At 38.5% G+C, this 24,570-nt stretch overlaps 1 protein-coding gene across 6 annotated transcripts in view; it reads right to left on the bottom strand.

Moving 5' to 3' along the window:
• The window catches only part of SHROOM3 (shroom family member 3), a 281,729-nt gene that overhangs the window by 109,729 nt on the left and 147,430 nt on the right, over window positions 1-24,570 (bottom strand). The window contains exon 1 of one of the 6 annotated variants that reach the window (XM_039845510.1): window positions 4,434-4,606. The exons of the other annotated variants lie outside the window; for them this stretch is intronic. Within the exon in view, the coding sequence (XP_039701444.1) occupies window positions 4,434-4,594 (161 nt within the window). The 5' untranslated portion in view covers window positions 4,595-4,606. Of the gene's footprint in view, window positions 1-4,433; window positions 4,607-24,570 lie in introns of those variants that run through there. 6 annotated transcript variants of the gene reach the window in all.

Below are 24,570 nucleotides of genomic sequence, written 5' to 3'. Positions count from 1 at the left end.
TCATATTATTCAGTTTAGGCAAAAGACTTGTAAAAGAGAGATAGAATGGTGCTAAATATACATATAGACTTTGGAGTCAAAGAGCCAGGGTTCAAGTTCTGACTTTCTAATCTCTACCAGTGTGAACTGGAGCAAGTAAGTTACTTAACCTCTCTAGGCCTATATTTAGTCAACTATAAAATGGGCCTAGGAATAGTTGCTGGCTCATAGTGAGTACTAGATAAATGTTAAGCTTCTGTTATTTTCACAGAAACAGAGAACAGTCCCACTGGAGCTTGCTTCTTCAGTCCTGTCCAAGACACAAAAGGAACAAAAGTGGCATTGAGGTAAGAATCTAGGTCACATCAAACTTGTTGCTCTACTGATTGAAAAAGAGCATGACTCCAGACTGGGTCATGTTGAAAATGAAAGTGAATCCTATACAACTTTTAAAGGAGATAAAACTGTATGTCCCGATATACAAAGATGACCAAAATATAGTAAATGAAAAAGCGTGTTATAAGACAGTATGATCACCTTAGGAAAAAAATGATCATCATTAATTTAAATGATGATAATATGTCAATATATATAAAAAATCTGGAGATAATGGATAATGATTTGGGGGCAAGTGGGATTGCATGGGACACTCACTCTACATCTGTTATTTCTGTAATATTTGAATTTTATAATGAATATTATTAACTTTTTAATTAGGAAAATCAATGTTTAAAAAGAAAAAGCATGTTATCCTATTACAGATTTTAAATTTTACTGTATACTGATCACCTTATACTGGAATAGGGTATTAGTAATGATGATAGATAAGCTGGTGCAGGAAATGTTTCCTTATTCTCCTTTCAAAATGATGATAACACATATCAAATTTTAGAAGCTCTTTCATCATACAAATCCTCCCGTGAACCTGTCAAAGATGGTATTAGCGGTTAGGACTTTGAACCGTGCAGCCATACATCCTGGTTTGATCCCGACTCCACATCTTACTAACTGAATGACTTTAGGTAAGTTTCTTAATCTCTGTGCCTCAGTTAATTTATCTGTCGAATGGGGCTAATATTAGTACTCAAGAGGTGTTGTGAGGATGAATTGGGGTACTACATGTAGTATGCTTAGAACAGTGACTGGCGTATAGTAAGCACCAAATAAAACATTTAGCCATCATTATTTTAATCCTCATTTAGAGAAAACTATGGATACATTCATCTTAAAACAAAACCAAAAAACCCCAGAATCCTGACATTCATTCTTACTGCTGCCTCTCTAAGACTAGAATTTTATCACTTAATTCATAGGTTGTTGCTGTTCCTTCCTACTCAGGCTCCTTGCCTCAGGCACCTCATGCTCCACCCTTTCTTGTCTGGCGCTACTGGATTCAGCTCGTTTAAGGTTTCCCTTTATCTCTTACAGCTTGGCTTAAATGGCTTCAGTGGTTTCTCATCATCGAATTAAAACTTCATGCATTTTCTTTTGTTCCTTCACACACTGGCCTCATCCTACTTTTCTTACATGTGACACAGTGTTTTAAACACAAACGCTTTGCTTCAGCCACACTGGTCCACACATTGTTCCCAAGTCTGAGCAGCCCCCCAAATCTGAGCCTTTGCCTCAGATGACTGACCACACCCCCCACCCCGCCTCCTTAATCCCATCATCTCAAGATCCCAATGAGTGGTACTATATTCGAGAAAGCTGCCGACTTCTTAAATCTATGTTACCTCTATTTGGAATTCCTAGAGCATCTAAAATCCTCACCTAAGCTCTCATCTGAGATTCAATTATAGTCACTGAGCATTTAGTGATATAGTCAACAAGCATTTATTGATTGGGTTTTGGAATTCAGAGGTGAAGAAGACAAAGTCCCTGTCCTCATTGAGCCCATGTTTTATTAGAGGTGATAGAAAGTAAACCACTAATTACTTGGCCATGGCTGGTCCTGTGCTTGGTCAGAGGCACATTACAAGTCCCAGTGGTGGTGCAAAGACAGAAACAATCACAAAGTAATGAATCAACGTCAAGGGCATGAAGTGGTGGTTTATTTTCCTTCTTCCAAACAAATTTGCCCTTCCTCTGGCTGATCAAAAACATGGAGCTGGATCTGAAATATTTTAAGATCCTGTCCTACTTAAACTTTCAAAATGGCAGGCTCTGACCAATTTGTCTTCTCCGGCACCAGCCTCTCCCTGGTGTATATTTCCTTCTTCCTTTCTACTTAGTTCACCTCTATATGCCAATTTATTTGTTAAAAACCAACTGGTTAGTATAATAATTTAATTCAGCATTTGGCTTGAGGCCAATACATTGAGGGCATTCAATAAATAATGGTGCCTGGTGTGCTTTCCCCAGATCCTGGCTACATATGTTTAAGATGAAGCTGAGATCCTAGGAGGCAATCTCAAGAGAGTAGGTGAGGAGTGGTGGAGTTCTGGAGACCACAGAGGCAAATTTGCTCTGACTGCCTGACTCAGAGATTACATACACCTGTGTTGGGCTAGCTGCAGTGAAGCCTATGATATACAAATGTTACTCTCCTGAGTTGGTTAGGGTGTGACCTTCTTACTGACATGATTTTCCAGATTCAGTCTGGGTAAAAGTACAAAAAGGCTTCCTCCCTGTGGGCACACAGGCCTTCATTAAGGAAATTCTCCTTCCTGTGAGTAGGTGGTTCCAGGATGGGTGAGGCAGGAGTCTTGGATTGTAAGAGCAAAGAGAAGATAGGGAATCCTTAAAGTACAATTTCATAGACAGCATGTGTCCACCTATTCATCAATCCATTCATTCATCTTATCTAACTACCATGGGATAGGCAGTGAGGCTACAAAGGTGAATATTATAGGACCTGGCTCATGGGAGATACTTAACAAATATTTACTAAATTAATGATTCAAGTTTGTGCATTAGCTTTACTTTGATTATCACTTCCTATTGGAGGACATTTTGTACTTTCTTATGACAGATATTATCTAGCATAGTTCAGCCCACAGTTAACAGAGGTAGCACAGCCCGCAGAAAAAAGAATACTCGAGCATATTTCCTACATTCTTTGACTTAGATCACAGATTTCCTCATTTTCAACCTTCTTTCCTGCTGTCTTCTCCAAGTCTCCATTTATGTATCCACTGTTTGATTTCTCCTGGCTTCTGAATGATAATTCAAATACAGATTGCTTTCAGGCAACACTGGCAGTTTCAATTTAGCCTCTAGCTCTCTCTTCTAAGCTGATTGTCAGACAGCAAGGGGCTGGAGAGAAGTCAAGGGAGTTGGCTCCCAGTTCTTGCTGGATCACCTGGCTTTGGGGCAATTTGGCTTGCCCAGCTGCATCTCTCATTCTCCCTCCGTACAATGGCAGTGATGCCAACTGGCCCAGAGATAGAGCAAGGACTGATGAGCTCATAGCTGGAAAGGATTATTGTATCCAAGAACAAAGCAATATTATGAGGTGAAATTCTGATTTTATGGTCCATCAATACCAAGCCTCATACTGTTTCTGGCTTTTCTGCTTCTGTGATTTTGGCATATTACTTCCAAGGAAGAGGGCTGAATAATTAGCATGACTCGTCTGCTCAAGCATAGACTCCCATATATAGAGTGAATTTGGCACAAATAAGAACACCCGGTTGTAGCTGGCTGCTAATCAAACACAGCCAGCAGGTGAGTATGAAGAACACCTGGTTTGGAGAAGCGCTTCTGAGGCAGGAGAGCATTTTTAAAGTGTCACTCAAAGCTAGATTCAATTAAACTACAAGTTTGAAAAGAAATCATGTTACAAAAATGAGAAACTCATCTTTATGCTTAAGGATGCAGAAACTTTGCAGATTACGACTACCAAAAAAGAAGAAAGAAATCACACACACACATGCACACCCCCCCCACACACATACGATGGCAAAGAATTATCTTTTTCCTCTTACAAGGTTTACAAAAATTTCTTTGAGCATAAATTGTGGAGGTCCCTCGGGATGGAAACTCCCCTTTATATTTGCTTGTAATAATCCAGCAGCTGACAAATATGTTAGTAATGTATACAAAAGACCAGCTAAAATCCAAAACAAATACTATGCTCATAAGCAGAATGGAAAATGGCAAAAATCAATGAAAACTATGGATAATCATGACTGTTCTTCTATTTTAATTTTCAAACATAAGAATGAAAAAGCAGATATTGTTCGTATTTAAAAAGAAATAACTTGCCAGAAATAGGATTCTCTTAGAGAAAATGCTGTCTAACCTAAGATCGGCCCCAACATCACTAGAAGATGCATTTAACATCCATTTCGTGCTTGTGTGCCATGCGAGCACTTTCAGTTTACCTAATGGAGGAAGTAGGAGTAATGAATGCTATGTCATTGCCTTCATAGTCGTCACTTTCTCTCCAAAAGCCCTCCTGCAGAAATACTGGCTAATAGGAAACACAGGCCAATGCCGCCTCCACTTACGGATTTTGAAGCCTTCTTGAGTTTTGAGTCCCAAGCCTGGGGAGAATCAAAGCCAGGCAGCCGCCTTTGCTTAGCACCATATTTGAACTGGGCCGGCAACAAGACTGTTGCAGGAGAGGAGGGCGGCCCAGAGGGAAGAGGAAGAGGCTCTTACTCATCATCCACTCAGAGCTGGCACCGGTTATAAAAACAACAGAACTCCCCCATGCAGGAGCACCTCCCAGCCACCTTGCCTCATCACCAATTTGCAGTAATGGGCTCTGCTATGGGCATAAAAGGGAAGGGTGCTGGGCGTAGGGAAAAGGCCACCAAGGCAGAAAACAAACAAGAGCTCCCGAGCACCCAGAGAAGCATTCATTCCAGGGAGGGGGCGTGCTTTGTATTGAGGGGTTCCTCAACAAAATGCATATCCCTCAAGAGGAGGGATCATGGAGTTAATTATACCAGATTTGTTAGGTACTCAGTAAATGACAACAGGCTTCTGATTGGAGTTATTTAGAACGTCTCCCTAAACCCCTACACACAATTGGTGGGAATTTAAATTGGTGTAGTCACTATGGAAAACAGTCTGGAGGTTCCTCAGAAAATTAAGAATAGAACTTCCATATGACCCAGCAATTCCTCTTCTGGGTAGGTATCTGAAAAACTTGAAGACACTTATTTGTAAAAATATATGTACCCCTATGTTCATTATAGCATTATTTATAACAGCCAAGACATGGAAACAACCTAAATATCCTTTGATGGATGACTGGATAAAGAAGGTGGATTGATTTTGAGAGTATCAAGCTAAGTGAAATAAGTCAGATGCAAAAGGACAAGAACCATATGATTTCTCTCATATGTAGGACTTAAAACAAAAAGTAACAAACTAACAAAACAAACAAAAACAAACTAAAATATTCAAACAACAGAATGGTAGTTACTAGAGAGGATGGAGGATCGGGGTGGATGAAAAGGGGAAAGGAGGTCAAATATATGGTGAAGGAAGGAGACTAGACTTTGGGTGGTAAACACACAATAGAATATGCAGATGTCATATTAGAATATTGTATACCTGAAAATTATATAATGTTGTTAACCAATGTTGCCTCAATAAATTTAATTCCTGTCTGATCTCGGAAGCTAAGCAGGGTCGGGCCTGGTTAGTACTTGAATGGGAGACCACCTAGGAAGACCAGATGTTGTAGGCATAAAAAAATATATATATATAAAAATTAATTAATTAATTTAATTGAAAGAAAAGAACGTCTCACTATAACTAGAACCAGTTACATACTTCGGGTTGCCAACCAAAGGTGTTGGCAATTCTTTGGGTCCCTAGTTAAGGTAGTTTCTGAGACCCCTCAAAGATCTGGCTTCTGGCTACTAGAAGGGTATTGCCTTACAAATATATGTGTGGGATGACAATTTTTTCTCCCTCTCTCTCTTCCCTCCCTCCCCCCACTCTAGGCCCACTTCATTTTCTAAAGAGGCAGGGCTTATAGGTGGGTCCATGGGAGTTCTGGGTTGTCTATATCGTTCATGACTTAATACCCCTTCCTCCCCATGAGGTTAGGTCATTTTTAGAGTTGGCAAAACCTTTAGAGTCTTCAGAAGTAGTAAACACACGTGTCTCTTGATTTGATCTGTGGAAGACTCATTCCCTAGGGTCAGACTGCAGGGGAAGCACAGATTAGAAGGGATCGTTTCATTTATGTCTTTTTGAATTTATTTATTTATTTTTTAAAAAAAATCAGCTATTGTCGCCTTATTCCTTAAGGTAATTTTAAAGCTGTGCAGATGAAGACTCAGAAGAAAATGAGAAGGGAGGGTTTTCACGGATGACTCCTGCTATTTAAACTGTCGAACCCACTTGGTCTGGTCCCATTGAATGTTAGATAATTAATCTTAAACTAGGTCCTCTGAAAGAAAATTTTGACTAAAAATATTTTTAATTTGTTTAAATTAACACTTACGCCCAGAGGATAAAGGCAACCCATGTACTGAAAATAACTAATAACCAATAAACCAATCATCTAAAATCTCTTAAAAATTGTCTAATATTGCATATTTATTTAAAAGGGTAAATATAAATATGCAATATCAGACAGTTCATTTTTGAAGTGTCTATACATTCAGTGCTATTAAAAAAATTAGAATGGACAAAAGTAGAGATTGAAGTCTCCTGTTGACTTACCCAACAGGCTTGGCAAAAGCTTTCTTTGACCTCCTCACGAAGACAGCCTCCTAGGTGTCCAGCTCCTAGTCTCTCTGCCCAAATTCCAATCCCAGTGCGTGTTGAGTGGCATTGCCTAGTTCCCTTGAGCTATCCAGATGCCACTCATTGCAGAGATTCAGAGTCATTAAATCTTGCCAGACCTGACCTGGAGACCTGGGTGGAGAAAGGCATTGTAGAAGAGGCGCTGACCCAGAACCTTGCACACTCCCTCAACACACATGGACTTAGCCCAGCTCCGGTTCTTGGCTTTGACTCATGAGCCTAGGCCTACTGATGAGGGTGTTTCCCTAATGCAAGCAATTGAAAGAGTTTTGTCTCGCTTCTCACAGAGGATATTCCCACAGCTTCTGAAGCTTGGCTTCATCCTTACAACACATAGATTTGTCATTCGGGGTAGAATTTTCTTTCCTTGTTTGTTTCTCCTTTAGCAAAGCTCTCACTACCTAGAGGAGCCAGTGACTGTGGGGCTGCCATCAGCTTCTAAAGCTTCTATACACCTGGGCATATCCTTCTACTCAAAATAATATCACTATATGAAGAGGCTAAAAGGAGAAAGGAAACATTGAATTTCATACAAGAAAAAGAGAAAAAGAGCCTGAGTTTTTCAGAATAGTCTCCCTTTTCTGAGACCTTTCTTTCCCCTATACATAATGATTCTTCTGTTGTCCTCAGTTTTTGCTACCAACGTTCCATTTCTGATTATATTTCCAGGGTGAGGCCAATCCCTCAATCCTTATGTTTTCATTAAACCTAGGAAAACCAATGCAAAACAGAGGCTTTTCCTACTGCATCTGCAAGTGTTTTAGTTCAACCCCTCCAAGCCCATCTTTCCATGACATAGCATGCCCATTCAGAAAAGTACTGTGATGTTTTCCTTTATTTTTTTGAAAAATCCCAGTTACTTAAATAAAAGTGTATATTATAGAACTATCTTTTCTCCCATCCAGGAATGAATTGAAAAACCATAATTCTTGGGACATTATAGGCAAATAGTATTGCTAGGCACATTAGGAAAAGTGACTTAAAGTTAGTAACTTCAGGGATGAAGTAAAAGGCTCCTCTGAGTCCCTATACTTTATATGAAAGTAGCTACACAGGATGTCCATTAACTACCAAGTTGTTTCTCCTTGGGTTCCTAATGGTTGGAGTATTTGTTAAACAGATAGGGATGTGTATATGTTTTTGTACCGTGAAGTCTACCAAATGATTTTAAAATAATTGGATGTTCCTTCAAATATTTATCATATGGCAGTTAAATAAAGAACATCTTAAAATTCCAGAATTTCTACAGAAAAAAAACTCTAATAAAATAAAGGGATATCAATTATACATTCTGCCCATTTATGAAATATATTCAGGGCAAGAAGAGTTCCCAGGATTCATTTTGAGGAATTGGACTTTGCAGCATAAGAACTGGGTAGTCTCAATTCTTAGTTATAAATAGTCTATAACCAGGGGAGTCACCTAGGATACCAGAAGGATAACTTTCATGTAAGGCACCAGGGCCAACATCTGCCAGTTCTACACAGGGCAATGGTGGGTATCTCTGATGCTGAAATCCAGGATTGATGTGATAGCACAAAACAAATGTCAGGAGCCTCCCTGAGGTTCTGCTTTGCATTTTTGACAAGCCTAAAGATCCAGAGACCTCATACTTTGAGTTGCTCCTGTGGTGAAGAAGCCATGTAGTTTTTTTGAGTACTGAAGGTTACTCTGCTCCAAGGAAATGAAGAGTATATGGAGGGCAAAGATTTTTGAGGAATTCCCGGCAGTAACTCTGATGAAAATCTAAGGGGGGGGGGTACCCTTAGGAAAATATTGTTCCATTTCTCCAGAGGTCTCTTAGACCTGGTCTAGGCAGGATGGAAGTCGTTTGGAAGAATCATAGCACCTTGAGTTCCACATTTCTAGAATTCCAGAGCCTGGATTATAGGTCTGACTGTCTCTGCATCAAGCTATAGAAATGAATGTTTTCATCAAGAAATTGAAGTCACCATTTCCTTTGTGAACAGCAGTCAGACCCCAAAAGGAAGAGGAAAGTAGTAGGTCCCCTTGGAGAAGAGACTGTACTTTCTGTCACTAAAAGGAAGATTGTTATCTCAGAAATGTGGTTGATCAGTGAGTGATCCCCAAATTAGCAGAAGCCGGGGCTACTATGAAATGACCATATTGATGACAAGATAGTCAGAAGTAGGTTGGCCAAGATGGTCCAGTGAGGACCCTCTTCTCCCTTCAGCTGGATCGCTTTAAAGATATTTAATTTTTAGTCTTCCAGGCCTAGTGACAGGTAACTTTGAAGACAGAAATTATTATGATTAGAATATCAGCTCAGTAAGGATACAGGTTTTTGTCTGACCCCATTCCCTTGCTGTATCCTCAACATTTAGAATGGTGCCTAACACATAGTAGGTGCTCAATCAATATTTGTAGAGTGAATATAAAGATGCTATTGCTGGAACTAATGGATGATCAAGCCTGTTTTTTGGAAAGGGTGTGGAATTGTCACAAAAAGAATCTTAAAGGAAACATGGCCTATCAATTCTTTTGTTGTAGTGCGTGAATGTATACATGTTACCATAGTTCAGTACATTTCTATCAAAGTCATATAAACATTTTTCCTGCTTATATAATACGCAATTTTTTTTTTAACTTGGAAAATAACAAAGTCAGCCTTTGAAGAACAAGTTAACGCTCATACATAAAATATGGTTGGAAATTGTCTTTAATAATTTTGGAATTTGAAGATGCTTTCTCTTTTTGCAACACTGCAGATGAAGAGCTTAGAATTTGATAAATTATCAACCTAATGAGGCTTCTAACTCTTCTAGCCAGTCATTAGCTGCCAGGAAATGATCGTTGTTACTTAATTATAAGATGAAACTAAACATTGAGAAATGTTGAAAGTGATCTGATTGGCCAATATTCCAAAGACTAATTCCACAGGCATGCCCTCTACATACCAATTAAAGCTGTGTCACCCATAATAAAATGCTGCGTGCCGTTGTCTGTGTTCTATGTTGTTATTTTCACATCAGAACAACAAAAACAATTCCAGTCTAGGGCACTTCCTGGGCACCAACGAGTGCTAGGCTTTTCTAACCTAAAGATAACAAAAGCAACCAGCCTTAAAGATAACAAAAGCAACCAACCATTGGTTTTAATAGCTTTCAGGGAGAAAAAAACCAAAAAGGTATCCAAAAGGAAAATGTATGAGCATGACATTTTATTTTGATTTTGAGGAGCAATTCATTAGCAGGGTAAAAATGGGTATTGTTGGGAGAATGTTGAGTGATGCGTAGGATTAGCATTCTATAAGTGCAGGTTCTTACATAAATTAAGAAAAAAACCACACCATTAAGTAGAGGTTTCCAGAATATATTTTTCATTTCTAGCTCAATGCATTATAACTTTTATGTGATTTTATGCCAACACTGGTTTTATCAAATGTCATCTGCTTTTCCTTTTTGGAGTCTCCTTTCTATACCTCAAGAATAAGGATGTTGGTTGAACAGCAGGAGCCCGGAGCTCCTGGGTTTCAGACTTCCTGGGATTCAATTCCTAATTGCCATTTAAACGTAGATTTTGTTATTTGGGTGAGAAGAAAAGGAGACACATAAAATTAAAAATTTTGCTGAAATACAAGTATTTCCCGACTTAAATTTAACTTGTGTTGCAAAATTTCAATTACAAATTAATTACCTGGATTTTAGAGGAGACCATGTGACCTCAAAAACGTGACCTTAAAAAGGGATTATAACAGCCTCTATCATTTGAGGTAAGGATGAAATGAGCTAATCACCTCTCAACAGCACACTAAGTGCTCGCTCCATAAATACTGGTTTTTAGTATTTTTGCCTTTTGTCCTACTTGAGTACTGCTGTAGGAAACAGATCCGACAAACTAATGTCAAAGAATGATCAAGAGCTGCATGTATGAACATCAGAGTGACTCCATGAAAGCTTAATACTCCCCAAGTAGACACAGTAGATCAAAATTTCTAGGAAGGTATACTAGTTTTAATTCACCATTCTAAAACTTAAGATTAAGAGTCTTTCTAGCAATACTGGTTACAGTCTTACTTCATTACCAAATCCCTAGCTAAATATGGTGATAGAAACCACAAATGTGAATAAATTGTCTGCACTTGTCTCCATTTTATCACCACCTGTTCTCTTTTCCACCCACTGCAGTTCAGCTTTCATCCCTATCATTCCCTTTCAATTGCTTATATCAAAGTCACTATCATTCTATATCTTGCCAAGGTCAATGATCATGAGGTGAGTGATCATCTCATGAGATCCTTCAGCAACAGCATTCATCACAGCTGACATATTCTCTCCTTTAAAAAACACTTTCTTTTCTTGACTCCCACAACACCACACCTTCCTGAGTTTTGCCTTCCTCTTTCAACTCACTGATAGTTTTTTCTCCTTTGCCTTTCTGGATCCTCATCCTCCAAGGTTGATGTGCCCCAGGGCTTGGTGTTCACATCTTTATCTATACTCTCACTGCTGAATGAACCAGGTCCTGTGACCTTAAATACTATTTATATGTTGATGACTCTCAACTTTCTCTAGCTCTGATCTCTCCTTTGGACTTCAAACTCTTATATGCAACTACTTACTCAGATACCTGATTGGTATATCAAACATAATATGTTTGAAATAGAACTCTCACTTCTGCTATTCCCTAGCACCCTCCGCACCTACCCCTGCCCTCCAAACTTGCTGTTCTCCAGTTTTCCCCATCTTAACTGATGGCCCCATTATCCCAACTATACAGCTCAAAACCCAGCAGTCATCGTCATTATTCTTTCCCTTACTCCTTTTATTCAATCCATCAGCAATCAGTTGATGGTATCTCTGAAACCCGTCTCAAATCTCATCAATTCAGTCATCTCCACGCTACCATCCTGCGGATATATAATAGTTTCCTAACTGGTTTTCCTGCTTCTACTCTTGGCCTTATAAACTCTATTCTGCAAAAAGGAATCTCCGTGTTATTCCAAAGAAATAAATTTGGCAATATTGTTCCCTTGCTTAAATCCTCCAATGGCCTCATGATGCACTTAGACTACAATTCAGTTTCTTAATATGGCCTGTGAGGCTCTACATGATGTGGCCCTTGCTTACCTTGTTCATTATGCTTCAGCCATACTGGCTTCCTTTCATTTCTATCAACATCCCCAAAATGTTCCTACCTCGAGGCCCTGCTCTTGATTTTTTCCCTCTCCCTGGAATGCCCCACACCTCCATGTGGAAGGCTACGTCTTATTATTTAGGTTTTCATTCAAAAGTCACCTGATCCTCTCTGAACCTCCTACCTAAAGGAGTCCACCCAATCTCTATCTCATGACCTTGTTCCGTTTTCTTCATAGCACTTATTGCTATCTGGAATTATCTACTTCACTAATTGGTTTACTTATTTACTGTCTATGTGCCCCATGAGAATGTAAATTCTATGAAAACTAATACCTCACCTATCTTATTCATTACTGCATTTCCTATGCCTGCCATATAGGAAGTACTCCATAAATATCTGTTGAATGAATGATCTCTAAGTGTAATAGCAGTTTGCAAATTATACATAATGATCCATTAGAACTCAATAGCTAATTTAAATAATTCACCAATAGCTGAGAAAGAGCTGGAACCAGGGGCAAATTGAAGTAGAGTATATGTCTAATTGCAATCCATTGTCAAATAAAAATTATGTTCAATTCTATGTTCCTTTAGCCCTTTCCAGCCTTCTCCAGCTCATCATCAAGAACCATCAAAATCATCATCTGATGGCAGAGTTGCCCACATTCTCTTTCTTCTCCTTCCTCCTCTACTTTCAATTTATTGTGACTTACTGTATGAAAGATATTATTCCTTCTGCATCCCAACTTCCTATAATAAAAAAAAAAAAATCATGCCCTGATTTATTCAAAACCTGGCTTGAGAAACTCGGATGTCACTTTCTACCTTTCCCTTTGAGAGCGGGTCAGCTGAACTTTACTCTGGCTTTTAACGGTAAGGGCAGCAAGTGCTGCCTAAGTTAACACATAAGAGAGCTCCACTACCTAGACTTTTGCTCTGAAGGAAACAGTGGCAGAAATGATCTTTGACTCGACCCCTTTGTTTTCACCTTTCGTATTCCATCTAATGAAATTATAAGTGTTCTAGATTGTGTGAAGAAGGGTACTGAGCTAGAAGGTTTACTCCTGGCTTTGCTATAATCATTTACTATAATTTTGGGCACATTATTTAACTTCCCTGAGCCTCTCTTGTTTAGTTTAAGATGAGAAACTTTCATTAGATGACCTCTAGCTCTAACTGTGCATGGTGTGGAAATATTTTGTATCCAGTAAATTCAAAACAAACTAATTGGTGTACCTCGTTATGATTAATGCTGTCCTATGATAGTCAAAAGACAATAGAAGGTGAGGTCAACCTGGCCCACAAGATTGGAATGAGTCTTATGTCATTGGCTGCAGCTTCTAGAGATAGAACTTCCAGAGATTAGTGACTTCCCATGGGACATTTCATGGTTTTAAGTACCATATATGCATTGAAGACTCCCAAAATGTTATCTCCAGCTCAGCTCCCAATCATCAGATTCATATACCCAACTGCCTAGTCAGTACCTTCATCTGTTGTCAATAGGTATATCCAATTTTAAATATGTAAACCCTCTCCCCCAAACCTGTTCACTTTGTCATCTTCCCTATCTCAGTATGTGGCAATTCTATCTACCTGGTGTGGAAGCATAAAACCCGACTCCTTTCTTTCTCTCACTCCACATTTAATCTTCCAGTAGATGCTATTGTTTCAATCTACAAAATAGGTCCAGAATTCAATAGCATCTCACGCATCCTCCACTGTTATTATCCTTGTCCAATTATCATCATCTCTCTCCTGGATTACTGTCATAACCTTCTCACTAAAATTTCTGCTTTCGCCCTTACCTTCCACCTCCAGTCTTTTCAGAGCCAGAGTGATTCTTTTAAAATACGAGTCAAATCATGTCAATCCTCTGCTCAAAGCCCTGCAATATTTCCTCATTTCATTCAAAGAAGAAGCTAAAGTCCTTACAATGGTCTACAAATCCTCATATGATCTACTCCTCCCCAACCACCTATCAATTCTTTGACCTGATCTACTTCTGTTCTTTCTCTCTCACTCTACACCAGCCCCAGTGGCCTCCTTACTATTTCTCATCAAGCATGCTCCTGCCTTAGGGTGTTTGCATAGAAAATTTCCTTTGCTCAGTGTCCCCATGGCTACTTCCCTCTCCTCCTTCAAATGTCACTTCTGCACTGAGGCATACCCTGATCCTCCTCTATAAAATTACAACCTGTCCCCCTCCTTCCTACACTAGAATTCCAGACACCCTGCTCCATTTTCTCCCCATGCACTAATCTTCTAATATTCTTTATGATGTAGTTATAGATTATGTTTAATGTTTATTGCTTATACCCCTACCTTGAATATAATCTCAGTAAAGGTAGGGATTTGGGTATGTTTTGTGCATGGCACAAATAGACACTCAATAAATATTTGTTGAGTGAAGTGAAGAATGAGTATCACTATGAACTAGGAATATTCCAATGTCTGTACCCACTGTACCCACTTCCTAAGATTCACTGAATATTGTCCAAATTCCCTCTTGGTTGATCTCAACCTATCATCAAGAATCTCATGAGGTCCAACCTGCTCACTGAAGCACAGTGGTGCATGACAATCCGTGCTTTCATTGATTTTAAGACCATTTCCACCATTAAACCACGGATTTCAGAAATAGGGAAAAACTCAATGATCTATCATCAATTCAATTGCTAATAGCAAAGGACTTTGCCAAGTACTATTTTAATATAAGATCTAGGCTCCCTTCCTGTACTGCTTTCCTAACATCAACTTTAATTCTACAATTTTTTAATATCTAATCGTCTAAAAAAATTTTAAAACCATTTCTACATTTCTTTGGGTAAATCATACTTATATTTTAAATGCCTTTTCATAGAGATCTGTCAGTCTGCCCATCTATCATAAAGCAGGATTTCTAATTCCAAAGGCCTGTCTGGTAATCCAAAATGAGAAAGGAAGTGGAATCAGTTGAAAGGAGATGCCACAAAGGGGAGGTTGTCCATGTCAAATTACAGTAATTCATTTGGTCCTAATATTTACACCTTCTGTAGGTTGGAGTCAATATCCCATCTACTCAATATCCTTTGTTAATGAAAAGCAGTAGTAAGACTTTTGCAAAACAGAGGGATATATATGCCCTTAAACCTACAATAATCATAGGCTTTGTGGATAATCATAAAAAGATTGCTAATGTCCTTAGCAGTTGACTTTCAGAGAGCTTGAAACAGGCATTCTTCCTAAATCCTTGTCACCTCCATCATCATGAACAGAATACAAACAAAAGAGAAAAATATTAAAACAAAAAATAAAAAAAAAACAGTAGAGAACACAACACTAAATAGAATCTCTACACAGTAGACATGTCACTGGCATAACTATAAGAACTAAAATTTAGGTTTTTTTGAAAATATTAGAACCAATTTAGCCAGAAGTCTCTGAGGACATGGCTCTTGGGTCATATCTTATTATGAAGAATAAAACTACAGTTCCAGAGAGTCTGACTCAGGTCCCGAATTTTAGATTGTTTATTAAGCTTTCCATGAACCTTAGGATCTCCCCCTGCACATTGCTTTCCAGAAGCTTCTGAATTTGCCTCCTGGGACTAGTTAGGAAGTCAGGAGAAAGTCTGAGAAAAATATTAGAGAAAAAGCCCATGCTAGTATCCCCCCAAGTGGTGTGATTCTAACAAATACTATAACATGGGTGAACATGGCCTACGTACCATGATGTGTCTATAGAATTCTGGGAAACACAATCATAGACTCATCTGCCTGGTAATTGCTAATTATTTTAGCTTTAGGGGTAGAATCCCAATAGTTTGAATTAAAATCTCAAAGTTCTTCTGTCTATGGTCACAAATTCAAGAACAATGAGACAATGGTGCTGTTGGTGACCTATACAAAGGATAGTATTCTACAATGATATGTATAACACCCAATGCCTGAGAAAACAATGACACTTTTATCATTAAGGAAAAACATACAGTAGAGAATAGGAGCTTTGGGGCAGACCAACCAAATTTTAATTCTCAGATCTACCACTTACTATGTGATTCTGATCAAGGCATTTCACCTCTCTGAGCCGCAATTTCTTCATCTGTAAAAAGGGACAATACCAGCTACTTATCAGTTTTGTTGTGATGATCAGAGATGATGTAGCTAAAATGCCTGGCATTGACTGCACAAAGATAGCTACTTTAGGTAATTCTACCCATGTTAAAATAAGATTATATTTCTTAATTCTAGCATTTTCTTAATTGCAATTTCTTAACCACAAGCACTGTAATTGGAAACTTTTATTGTTGGTGCAACTTGGAGATGAATGGTAAGTAGTATTTGAGACAGACAGTGGGTATGTATATTGAAGAAGGAATAGTTTAAGAAAAAATGGTTTTAAGTCACCCTTTCAATGGAAATGTGGCTGCAAGCAGCATTTGTGAAACTCAATCAATTTTATTAAGTGCCAACAATTAATGTTCAAGCAAGTAGGATTACCTTTAATGTAGCAGATGATCCTCTCCTAAACTCACTAAAGGTAAGAAGCAAGTTTTAAAATAACCTCAATTTAGAGAAAGAAAGTTCCACAGTCAATTTTTATCATCAGAAGTATTGTTAACTTGGAGGGAATGCTTTTTCTTTTCTTTGATTTCCTAGCCATGCATGTTCCATGATTCAGGGTTAGCCTGAAGAAACAGCCCTAAGTGCTTCCTCATCACAACTCTTTTGTGTTTCAATTTGAGATCTATATAACTAACACATCTCTATCCTCAAACCATAAAGAACTGACTCCTGCAGAGTTTCAAAACACCCCAGGGCACAGTTGCTTAGAGTCTAAAGAGGAAGACAAGTAAGTTTACAATGGATATGGTTGGTTATAGGGGTAAACAGAGATATAATATTATGAGAATAATCACCAGCCTTTAGGGAGAGGAAGACAAGCATTCTAAAGAAGTAACAAGTGCCAAGGCAGGAGGAGGCGAGAAAGCATGGCGTGCTAAGACACTGGAAGAGGCTCAAGTGATTGGAGTGAGGAGGAGAGGAAGCAGGCCCTGGTCAGGTATAGGACTGGAGAGAAAATCCTTGCATATTGTGTACAAATCTTGACTTTATCTTGAAGACAATGTGGAATAATTAGGGCTTTAAGTAATTCAAGAAAGTATAGATAGAGGGTGAGGGAGGGAATCCGGGGTGGGGGGCGGAGAGAGAGAGAGGTAGAAGAAGAGAGGAAGGGAGGGTAGGGAGGAGGGAGGGGGAGGGTGGCATGATTATGTTGAAAATGGAAAGATTTGTCTCATATCCCCAAAAGAAGAATGTTCTCATATTTCATTCTGGTATAGTTGCATAACTAAGTAGCTAAGTAAAATTTCGAAAACAAAACATTTAAGACCTATAGTTTTCATCAGGAAATTTTAAACCAAATGTTGGATAGCACCTGTTAGAATTTACTTTAGGGCTGATGAATCTGAAACTGTAAGCATACTGGCATTATAGTCTGGAAATTATTTGGGCCTCCTAGGGAGGCAGAGATTTGGCTGATCATCTCATTTAATATGGGACTGCATGCATCCCCAAAGCACTGAATAAACTAGGAGTCTGACGTTAAAATATTTCTACTCTCCTTATACAATTCAAGGGTACCTGTAATATCACTGCACTTAGCCTAATGAAGGACAATATATCATAAAGGTAAAAATGATAAATCAAATGCTATTCTTTTTAACTCAGAAAAATATTAAAAACCATTACACACTGCCTCAAAAATTTTTGTAAATTTGGCAAGTCTCATTTGGCTTTAATTCAAACAATCTTTCTTATATTTAATATTATCGTGAAATCCAAAAAGAACCAGAGGCAGTTCTGAAATATGCAAAATACACACTCCATCTTAGTTCAGATATGCTTTAACAAACCGATTCATTTCAAACATTTCATTCTAATTTCTGTTTGGGTTTTGCAAGAAGGCCCCAACTTTAAAAGCACCACAATAATCACTCTTTATAAAATTAATCATAGCAGAGGAGGGCCAAAAGGTACCAATTTCTGACATGTAGTAGTAATTGCCCTGGCTGGGCATTCTCATGCCCCACACCCACTCTTGGAAAGCTGAATAACAAAACAGGACTCAAGGCCTTCCGAAATTGCTCAGGCTGGATCAAATGTTGCTCCTGCTTCATCTCCCAGGAAACTCAGAAACTTCCCAAGAATGAAGTTACAGCAGCAAAGCAGGCAGCTAGCTGGGTGAACCCTGGAGCTGTAATATACTGTCTTTTGCAGACAAAGTGCTTCAGTTTCAAAGCCACAAGACCAAGGGCAGGCACAGCATCCAGAAGAAAACCCCTATCATCAGCAAGCACAAAACAGTGATCACAGAGAGGTGGCCCCAGACGAGAGGACAGAAGCACAGTGCGTTGAAATGTCTGAATGCCAAGCATGACTACAATCGTTTTTTCTCACTCTGGCATTCTAATGAGAAATAAAGGGGAAAGGTGAAGTGAAGGTTCTGTGATAATTTCATTTATGTGTTAAAAAGACTGAGTAACTCTTTTAGAATATCTATTTCTTTCCAACATTAATAGATGTATTAAAAATATTTGGTTAGAAAAATTGAAATAACCTAAATTTAAAATCCATGTACATAAATTGCAAATACTAACATGCTGGGGATTAAAAACAAAACTAAACGAGGTTTTTATAACTGGACTTAAACTCTCTCCACTGAATGATTTAGAAAGAAAACATAGAGTTCTCAGTTACAGTACATCTGAGGGTGCAGGAAATTTATTTGCTCTTTTTTCGCCCCTCCTAAGGTCTCTTATTTCAAATTCCAAGAGCATTTTTTCAGTTCCACACTCTCAGCTCACCCTGCAAAAAAAATTTTTTGGTGTTTCATGCAAATCTGAAGCTCAACAGGAAAGAAGCAGAAAAAAGATTTTGAAGAGTAATAATTAATATTGAAAGAAAGTAGCTCTACCAGGTTTGTTAGATATCAGAAAAGAGGGGACTTTTTAAAAGAAATATTCAACTAAATAATAATTTTTAAAGTATTATCATTCTTAAAAGAAACATTTGTGTGAATTAGATGAGTAAAACATAGAATGCTCTTGCTAACTCTTGAAAAGACCCAGGTCATCATTTGGGCCCAGAGTAAATGAAGGTTTCTGAGCAGGAGCCCAGTGCTTTCCTTGGACCCCTGGCAATTAGCTTTCTAGTTAGGAGTCAAGTTTTCTAAACTGCTAAGTGACCAGGCAGACAGACTGGCTCTGCCAGGTAGTTTCCAATTTGACTCATACATATGGTCTTTGACCTTAGCAATCATTGGTGGTCCAAGTGCCATCGGACACTCTGAAAGGTGGTATACTGAGTGATAAGCTTAGACATTCGGACTTTGGTTGACTTCTTGCCTTGCTGTCCACAGTTTTGGGACAACAGGAAATACATGTTATAGGGAGGGAGGGAGGGAAGTAAGAAGGGAGGGAAGTAAGAAGGGAGGGAAGAAGGAAGGAAGGCAGGAAGGAAAAGGAAAAGAAAAGGAAAGGAAAAGCAAAAACCACAAACCATTTCCTGAAGGCAAAATATCCCACATTTAAAAGAAGAATCACAAAATATGTCCAAAGCATAAAATACGTCTTACGAAGAGCTCTATCCTTTAAAATAAACAAATATATCATTAAAAGGGTAAACAGAGCTGCGTTGTAAATCAAAATCTTCTGCCCAGAAAGCAAATGCCAGTGAGAACTGAATGTTCAAGAACCCAGACAACGCAGAGGTTAGAGGAAAGCTGACTCAAGTCAACTTCATTATAGAGATAAGATCACCTGGCTCTCTTCAGTAGCTTTAATAGCTAATGTCCCTCCGTCTGATTCTCAAAACCACAAACTGAGAAGGAAAAAACCCCTTTGCTTTTAGCTATCACTACCCACAATTTTAGCAAAGACAGCATAGGAAATGATAAAAACATTCAGAACCAATAATAAGATTTACAATTACGTCCATCATCCCTCGTTGGCAGATTTAGTTCTCAACCAAGGGAAAAATATGCCTTCCAGATCTCATTATTTGTTTTTTCTCAAATCAAACTCCCTGAAATATAGTCTATATTTGCTTAAAGAGGGTTCTGGAAAGCGAGAGATCCTTTCTGCCTGTGGGAAATGGAATTAGCTGAAAACCTAGTGGAAACTTTGGTAGGAATACTATGGTGTATAGTTAAATATTTACAACATAAGAACCAGTTCATTTGAAAACAAATGTACAAGTGCCTGGCTTAGTTCCCTGTCTCAGGAATCAAGAATGTTCCCTTGCTGAGAGCTGCCATTTTATTGACATTTGGGTAAGAACCGACTCCAGGAAAAGAGAGTGAGCACAGGAACTGCAGTTCTGAAAACTGGTCTTGTACTAGATGAATTCATTCTGATGTAGTTATCCTCTAAACTACAAATTCACAAAGAAGAAACTTTTAGGGGGTAAAAAGCATAAAATTTTGACATCAGATACAGGAGCGCCCCTATGAAAATTCATCAGTCTACAGTTGCTCCAAACTAAATAGGATATTAAAAAAAAAAGTAAGGAGATCCATATTATATCAGACTTAAACAAAACACTGTAATATATTGTTTAGGCAACTGAGACCTATATCCCATCTAAGATGGGAGGAAAAAGAAAGAATGGAGGCGAGAAAATAAAGCTTCGCTTATACAAATAGATAAATAACCTTCAAGGCTCAATGTCTCAAGTTTGTTTTAATGCAAAGGTGGTGACTTGGGGATCAGGAAAGTGTATAAAAATAATTCTTATTAGCAATGCTTCCTCGTACTGTGTTTTATTGTATTTAGTGTAAGCCAGTTTGGCTTGTCCAAAGTGAGCCTTTGGAAGCATCGTCTAACGTCCTCTGGTGCCCGCACCTGCAAGTCAGATCACCTGTGTGGCACCTGTAGCGCATAACTTCCTGGTGACGGACGGTGTTGGCTGAGTGTGAGGCTCTCAACACTGCCAAAACTCTGCCTTTGATTGATAGGAGGCTTTAAAAAAAGTATTTGGCAATAAGAGGCTCTTGGAGATGAAAATGGAAAAACAAAGGAGAAAACCACAAAAATCCTACTGAAGTCAGCTTCACTTTTCTGTACTCTTTCCATTCTGAGGTGCTGCTTTGTGTTTTTGCATTCCCTCTTGAGGGCTAAATGCTTGAGGAATTTAATTTGAGTCATCCTAGTTCCTTCGGATCACACAGTAGTGCTGATAAGGTGCCATCTCTGGCAGAACCTCAGCTATGAAGCTAGAGGGCTGACCCAGGAAAAAGTGCCCTTTCATTCTTTCGTCTGTTTCTGGGGTAGAAGTGACTGTTGAATGATTTAAAAGATTCATTATAGAGTGGAGAAATACCTCCACACTAGGATGAAAGACCGAGAGTTATGCAAGAAGACAGTCGTGGGGCCCCTCGCAACTGGGGTGCCTGGTGACCCCGCATCCCATCTTCTCACTGCCTATACAGCTGGACATATCCAGTGATCCCTATGCCCTCTTGGCCTTTGCCTCCTTTTCCACTTACATTTTTTAACCCCCTGCAGTCAGGCTTTGGAGTTCGTGGTTGTCCAAACTGCTCCCTCTCAGTTGCCAAATCTGGCTGCTGCTTCCCAATGCCCGCCCCCACACCTCCCCCGCCAACATGTCCCATGTTAAAAGGGGCTAAAAAGACATAATTAATTGCCTAGCCCAGGACTGGCTCTTGTACTGGAAGGAAGAAATATGCTATAAAGAAAATAATTGTGTCAGTTGATAAAATGGAAGTACAGACAGTAAAGTATCCATGTTCGAATTACTAGAGTCGATAATTGTACTATAGTTATGAAAGAGAATGTACTTATTCTTAGGAAATACACACTGAAATATTTGGAAATAAAAGGACCATGCTGTAGTTTACCCTTCAGTGGTTCAAAAAATATTATAGCTCGATAGCACATGTGAAGCAAAGAGGGTAGAAAGGCATCTGGGTAAAGGATGCATGTGTGTTCTGCGAACGATTCTTATTCTTACAACTTTCTTAAAATTTTGAAACTATTTTCAAATACAAAGTTAAAAGATTTTAAAGAATTAAGTCCTCATATCAGTATTATTGATAAACAGGTAGCCCTGCATATTGTAGAGAATCAAAAAATATTTGAGGAATGAATGTCCATTACATAAACCTTCTTTTAACTTAGTAACCGCTTATGTGTAACATTTGTGTTCATGACAATCAACTTTCCATGCTTTCCAACATCTGGTTCCTAAATTCAGCTCTAATTATACTACTGTGAAGATATATTTGAGGATAGGGTAATAAAATATACATGTATACAAATATGTATATACATGCAAAATACAATGTATGTATATAAACACATGTGTTTATTAGCTTCAAATTGCCATTCTAACAGTTCATATTTTAGTGCTAAATAATTAGCATTCTTTCGGATTACCGAGGTATCTTATATTTAGCTATCATATTTTAATTAAGATTCTATGTGTTAATTCCTGGTTTAAAAAAAAAAAAACATAATAAATGTGGGCCAATTTCTGTAACTCAGAATATACCATAAAAGCTGAGACTACATCTTAGAGAACCAAATTCTTTGATAATTAGCAAATGAAAGATCCTTAACTGGCTCAATCACATTTCTGTAATGCTGTTAAGTAGTCAAACATATTAATACGGGTCTATAAGGTTGAAGTCTGAAAAATACCTGACTAGTCAAAGGTAAATTTCCTTAGATAACAAACTTCTTTTAATCTTTTTATTAAATGTATCATCATTCTGACAAAAAGTCTTCATAATATCACCAGCTTGAACAAGAAAACATTCAGTTAAAATATTTATATACCATTCAAACACCAAATGGGCTATTATTGGAATAAATTCCTGAGGGAAAAAAGTAAAATGGAGTCTCTCATGTCAGCTCTGAAACGCAGCCAATCATTTTGCTATGTAACAATAACATCAGCAGTGGCAGCTGGCACTGTTGATCTCATACTCTGCGCCATGCTCAGATCTAAATGTTTTATATGCTCTCTTCCCACAAATTTTGTGAGGTAGGTACTATCATTAACTCCATTTCATAGATGACGAAACAGAGACACTAAAAGCTTAAATGATTTTCTCAAGGTCTACTCTAAGACAGAACTAGGACTTGAACACAGGCAATCTGGCTCCAGAGTCTGGGATTTTAACCACTAGTTGTATTTATTTAGATAAAACACAAATCAATCTGATCCAGCTTTTAACTAGGAAGTAACATGATTTTTAAATATGTATTCACTTAACTTTGACTTCTGAGATTTCCTCACATTTCATATTGCTTATATTTCCTATTTAACTTCGATATCAGTCATATATTGATTTCTGTATGAGGAAACCCCAACTGGTAGATAAAAAAGCTGAATTATTGGTTTTAGAACATGGTTTATAATCCAGGAAGAAGGAAATGCAGGAGGGTTGGTCCTTTCAGGATTCCAAACCAGATCATTAGAATCACAGAATCTCAAGGTTAGAGTAGAATGGAAACTTCCTCTTACTTCAGCCCCATAGGATGACTAGATCTTTTAGAACATCACTTCCACGCCACTGCTCAGCCTGGACCCAAGGCCTCTTCTATTTGCAAACAACTCTAAGTATTAGAAAATTCTTCCTAATGTCAAATCTGATTTCTGCCCCCTTTAGCCTCTACCTGTCCTCTGGTGTCTAATCCTGCTTTCATATCATGATCTTTGACATACTGAAAGGGAGACACAACCCTTCTGAGTCTTCTCTACTCTACAATAAATATGCCCAGATGTGATGACCATGAAGCCTGAGAGTTCGATTAACAGGAGGTTCCATGAGGTGAAGGCCTTATCTTCCTTATTTGATGCACCACTCACATTTTATATATGACCTTGAAACTGAGGGACCAGACTGCTTTTTGATGCTATCATCTGATCAAAACTCCAAATCCCAGTTAGTTCTGCATTTTATGTAGCGATACCATTCAACTGGGACAATAATTATTTCGAAGAAGTGCTCACCCTCTTTCAGGACTTGGCCATTGGCCCCTTTCCTACATTAAGTGTCATACATACCATGGGTGCCTCTCCACAGGCCCCTTTCCCTTCACTCTGCCACATGACTCCATTGATAGGCTCATGCTCCATCACCTCTAAAACTCTTAGCCGTAAAACAGCCACAAGCAGCAGGATGATGATTTACTTTCAACTTCAAACAAGATTTGTAAACACCGTGATAAATGAGGAGAGACACGAAAGCTGCATTCCTCTAGCAGGTCCTCTTAAAAAGAAACATGCTGCATTTCAGCATCGATTGGCATAAATCATTCCTTTCCAATCAGGACTGAACTTCCCCTGTGTTCCTGTCAGGCACTTTTCCCATCTGATCCCCCGAAGTGCACAGGTCAGTTGAAATTAAAGGTAACTAACCAGTTATCGTGTTCCAGAAGACTAAAGAGAACTGATTGCAAATCCATTAACTACACTCTTGGTTGAAGATGGTACTTGCAAGATGCACTAAGAAAAGGGCTTTTTTAGGAAAAAGAAAAAAAAATTCAACAAGAGAAATTTAGACATATCTTTAAATGTGCTTGACCTTTCTGTGGTCTCCTGTGTTCCTATTGTTTTCCTGCTGATTCTGGGTTCATTCTCCTACTCTCCTAGTCTCAGCTGGCCTCTTACTTTGCACCCTGATAAGGTCAATCGATCTCAGAGGACAACCAGGCATTTCTCTAGGGGTGACATAAAGCTTAATGCAATCTATTCTAGAGAAGGGG

Source organism: Pteropus medius, unplaced genomic scaffold, assembly GCF_902729225.1.
Source record: "Pteropus medius unplaced genomic scaffold, Ma_sr-lr_union100, whole genome shotgun sequence".
Classification (NCBI taxonomy): domain Eukaryota; kingdom Metazoa; phylum Chordata; class Mammalia; order Chiroptera; family Pteropodidae; genus Pteropus; species Pteropus medius.
The sequence above is the reverse complement of the archived record's forward strand: the minus strand, read 5'-3'. Positions and strand labels throughout refer to the sequence as shown.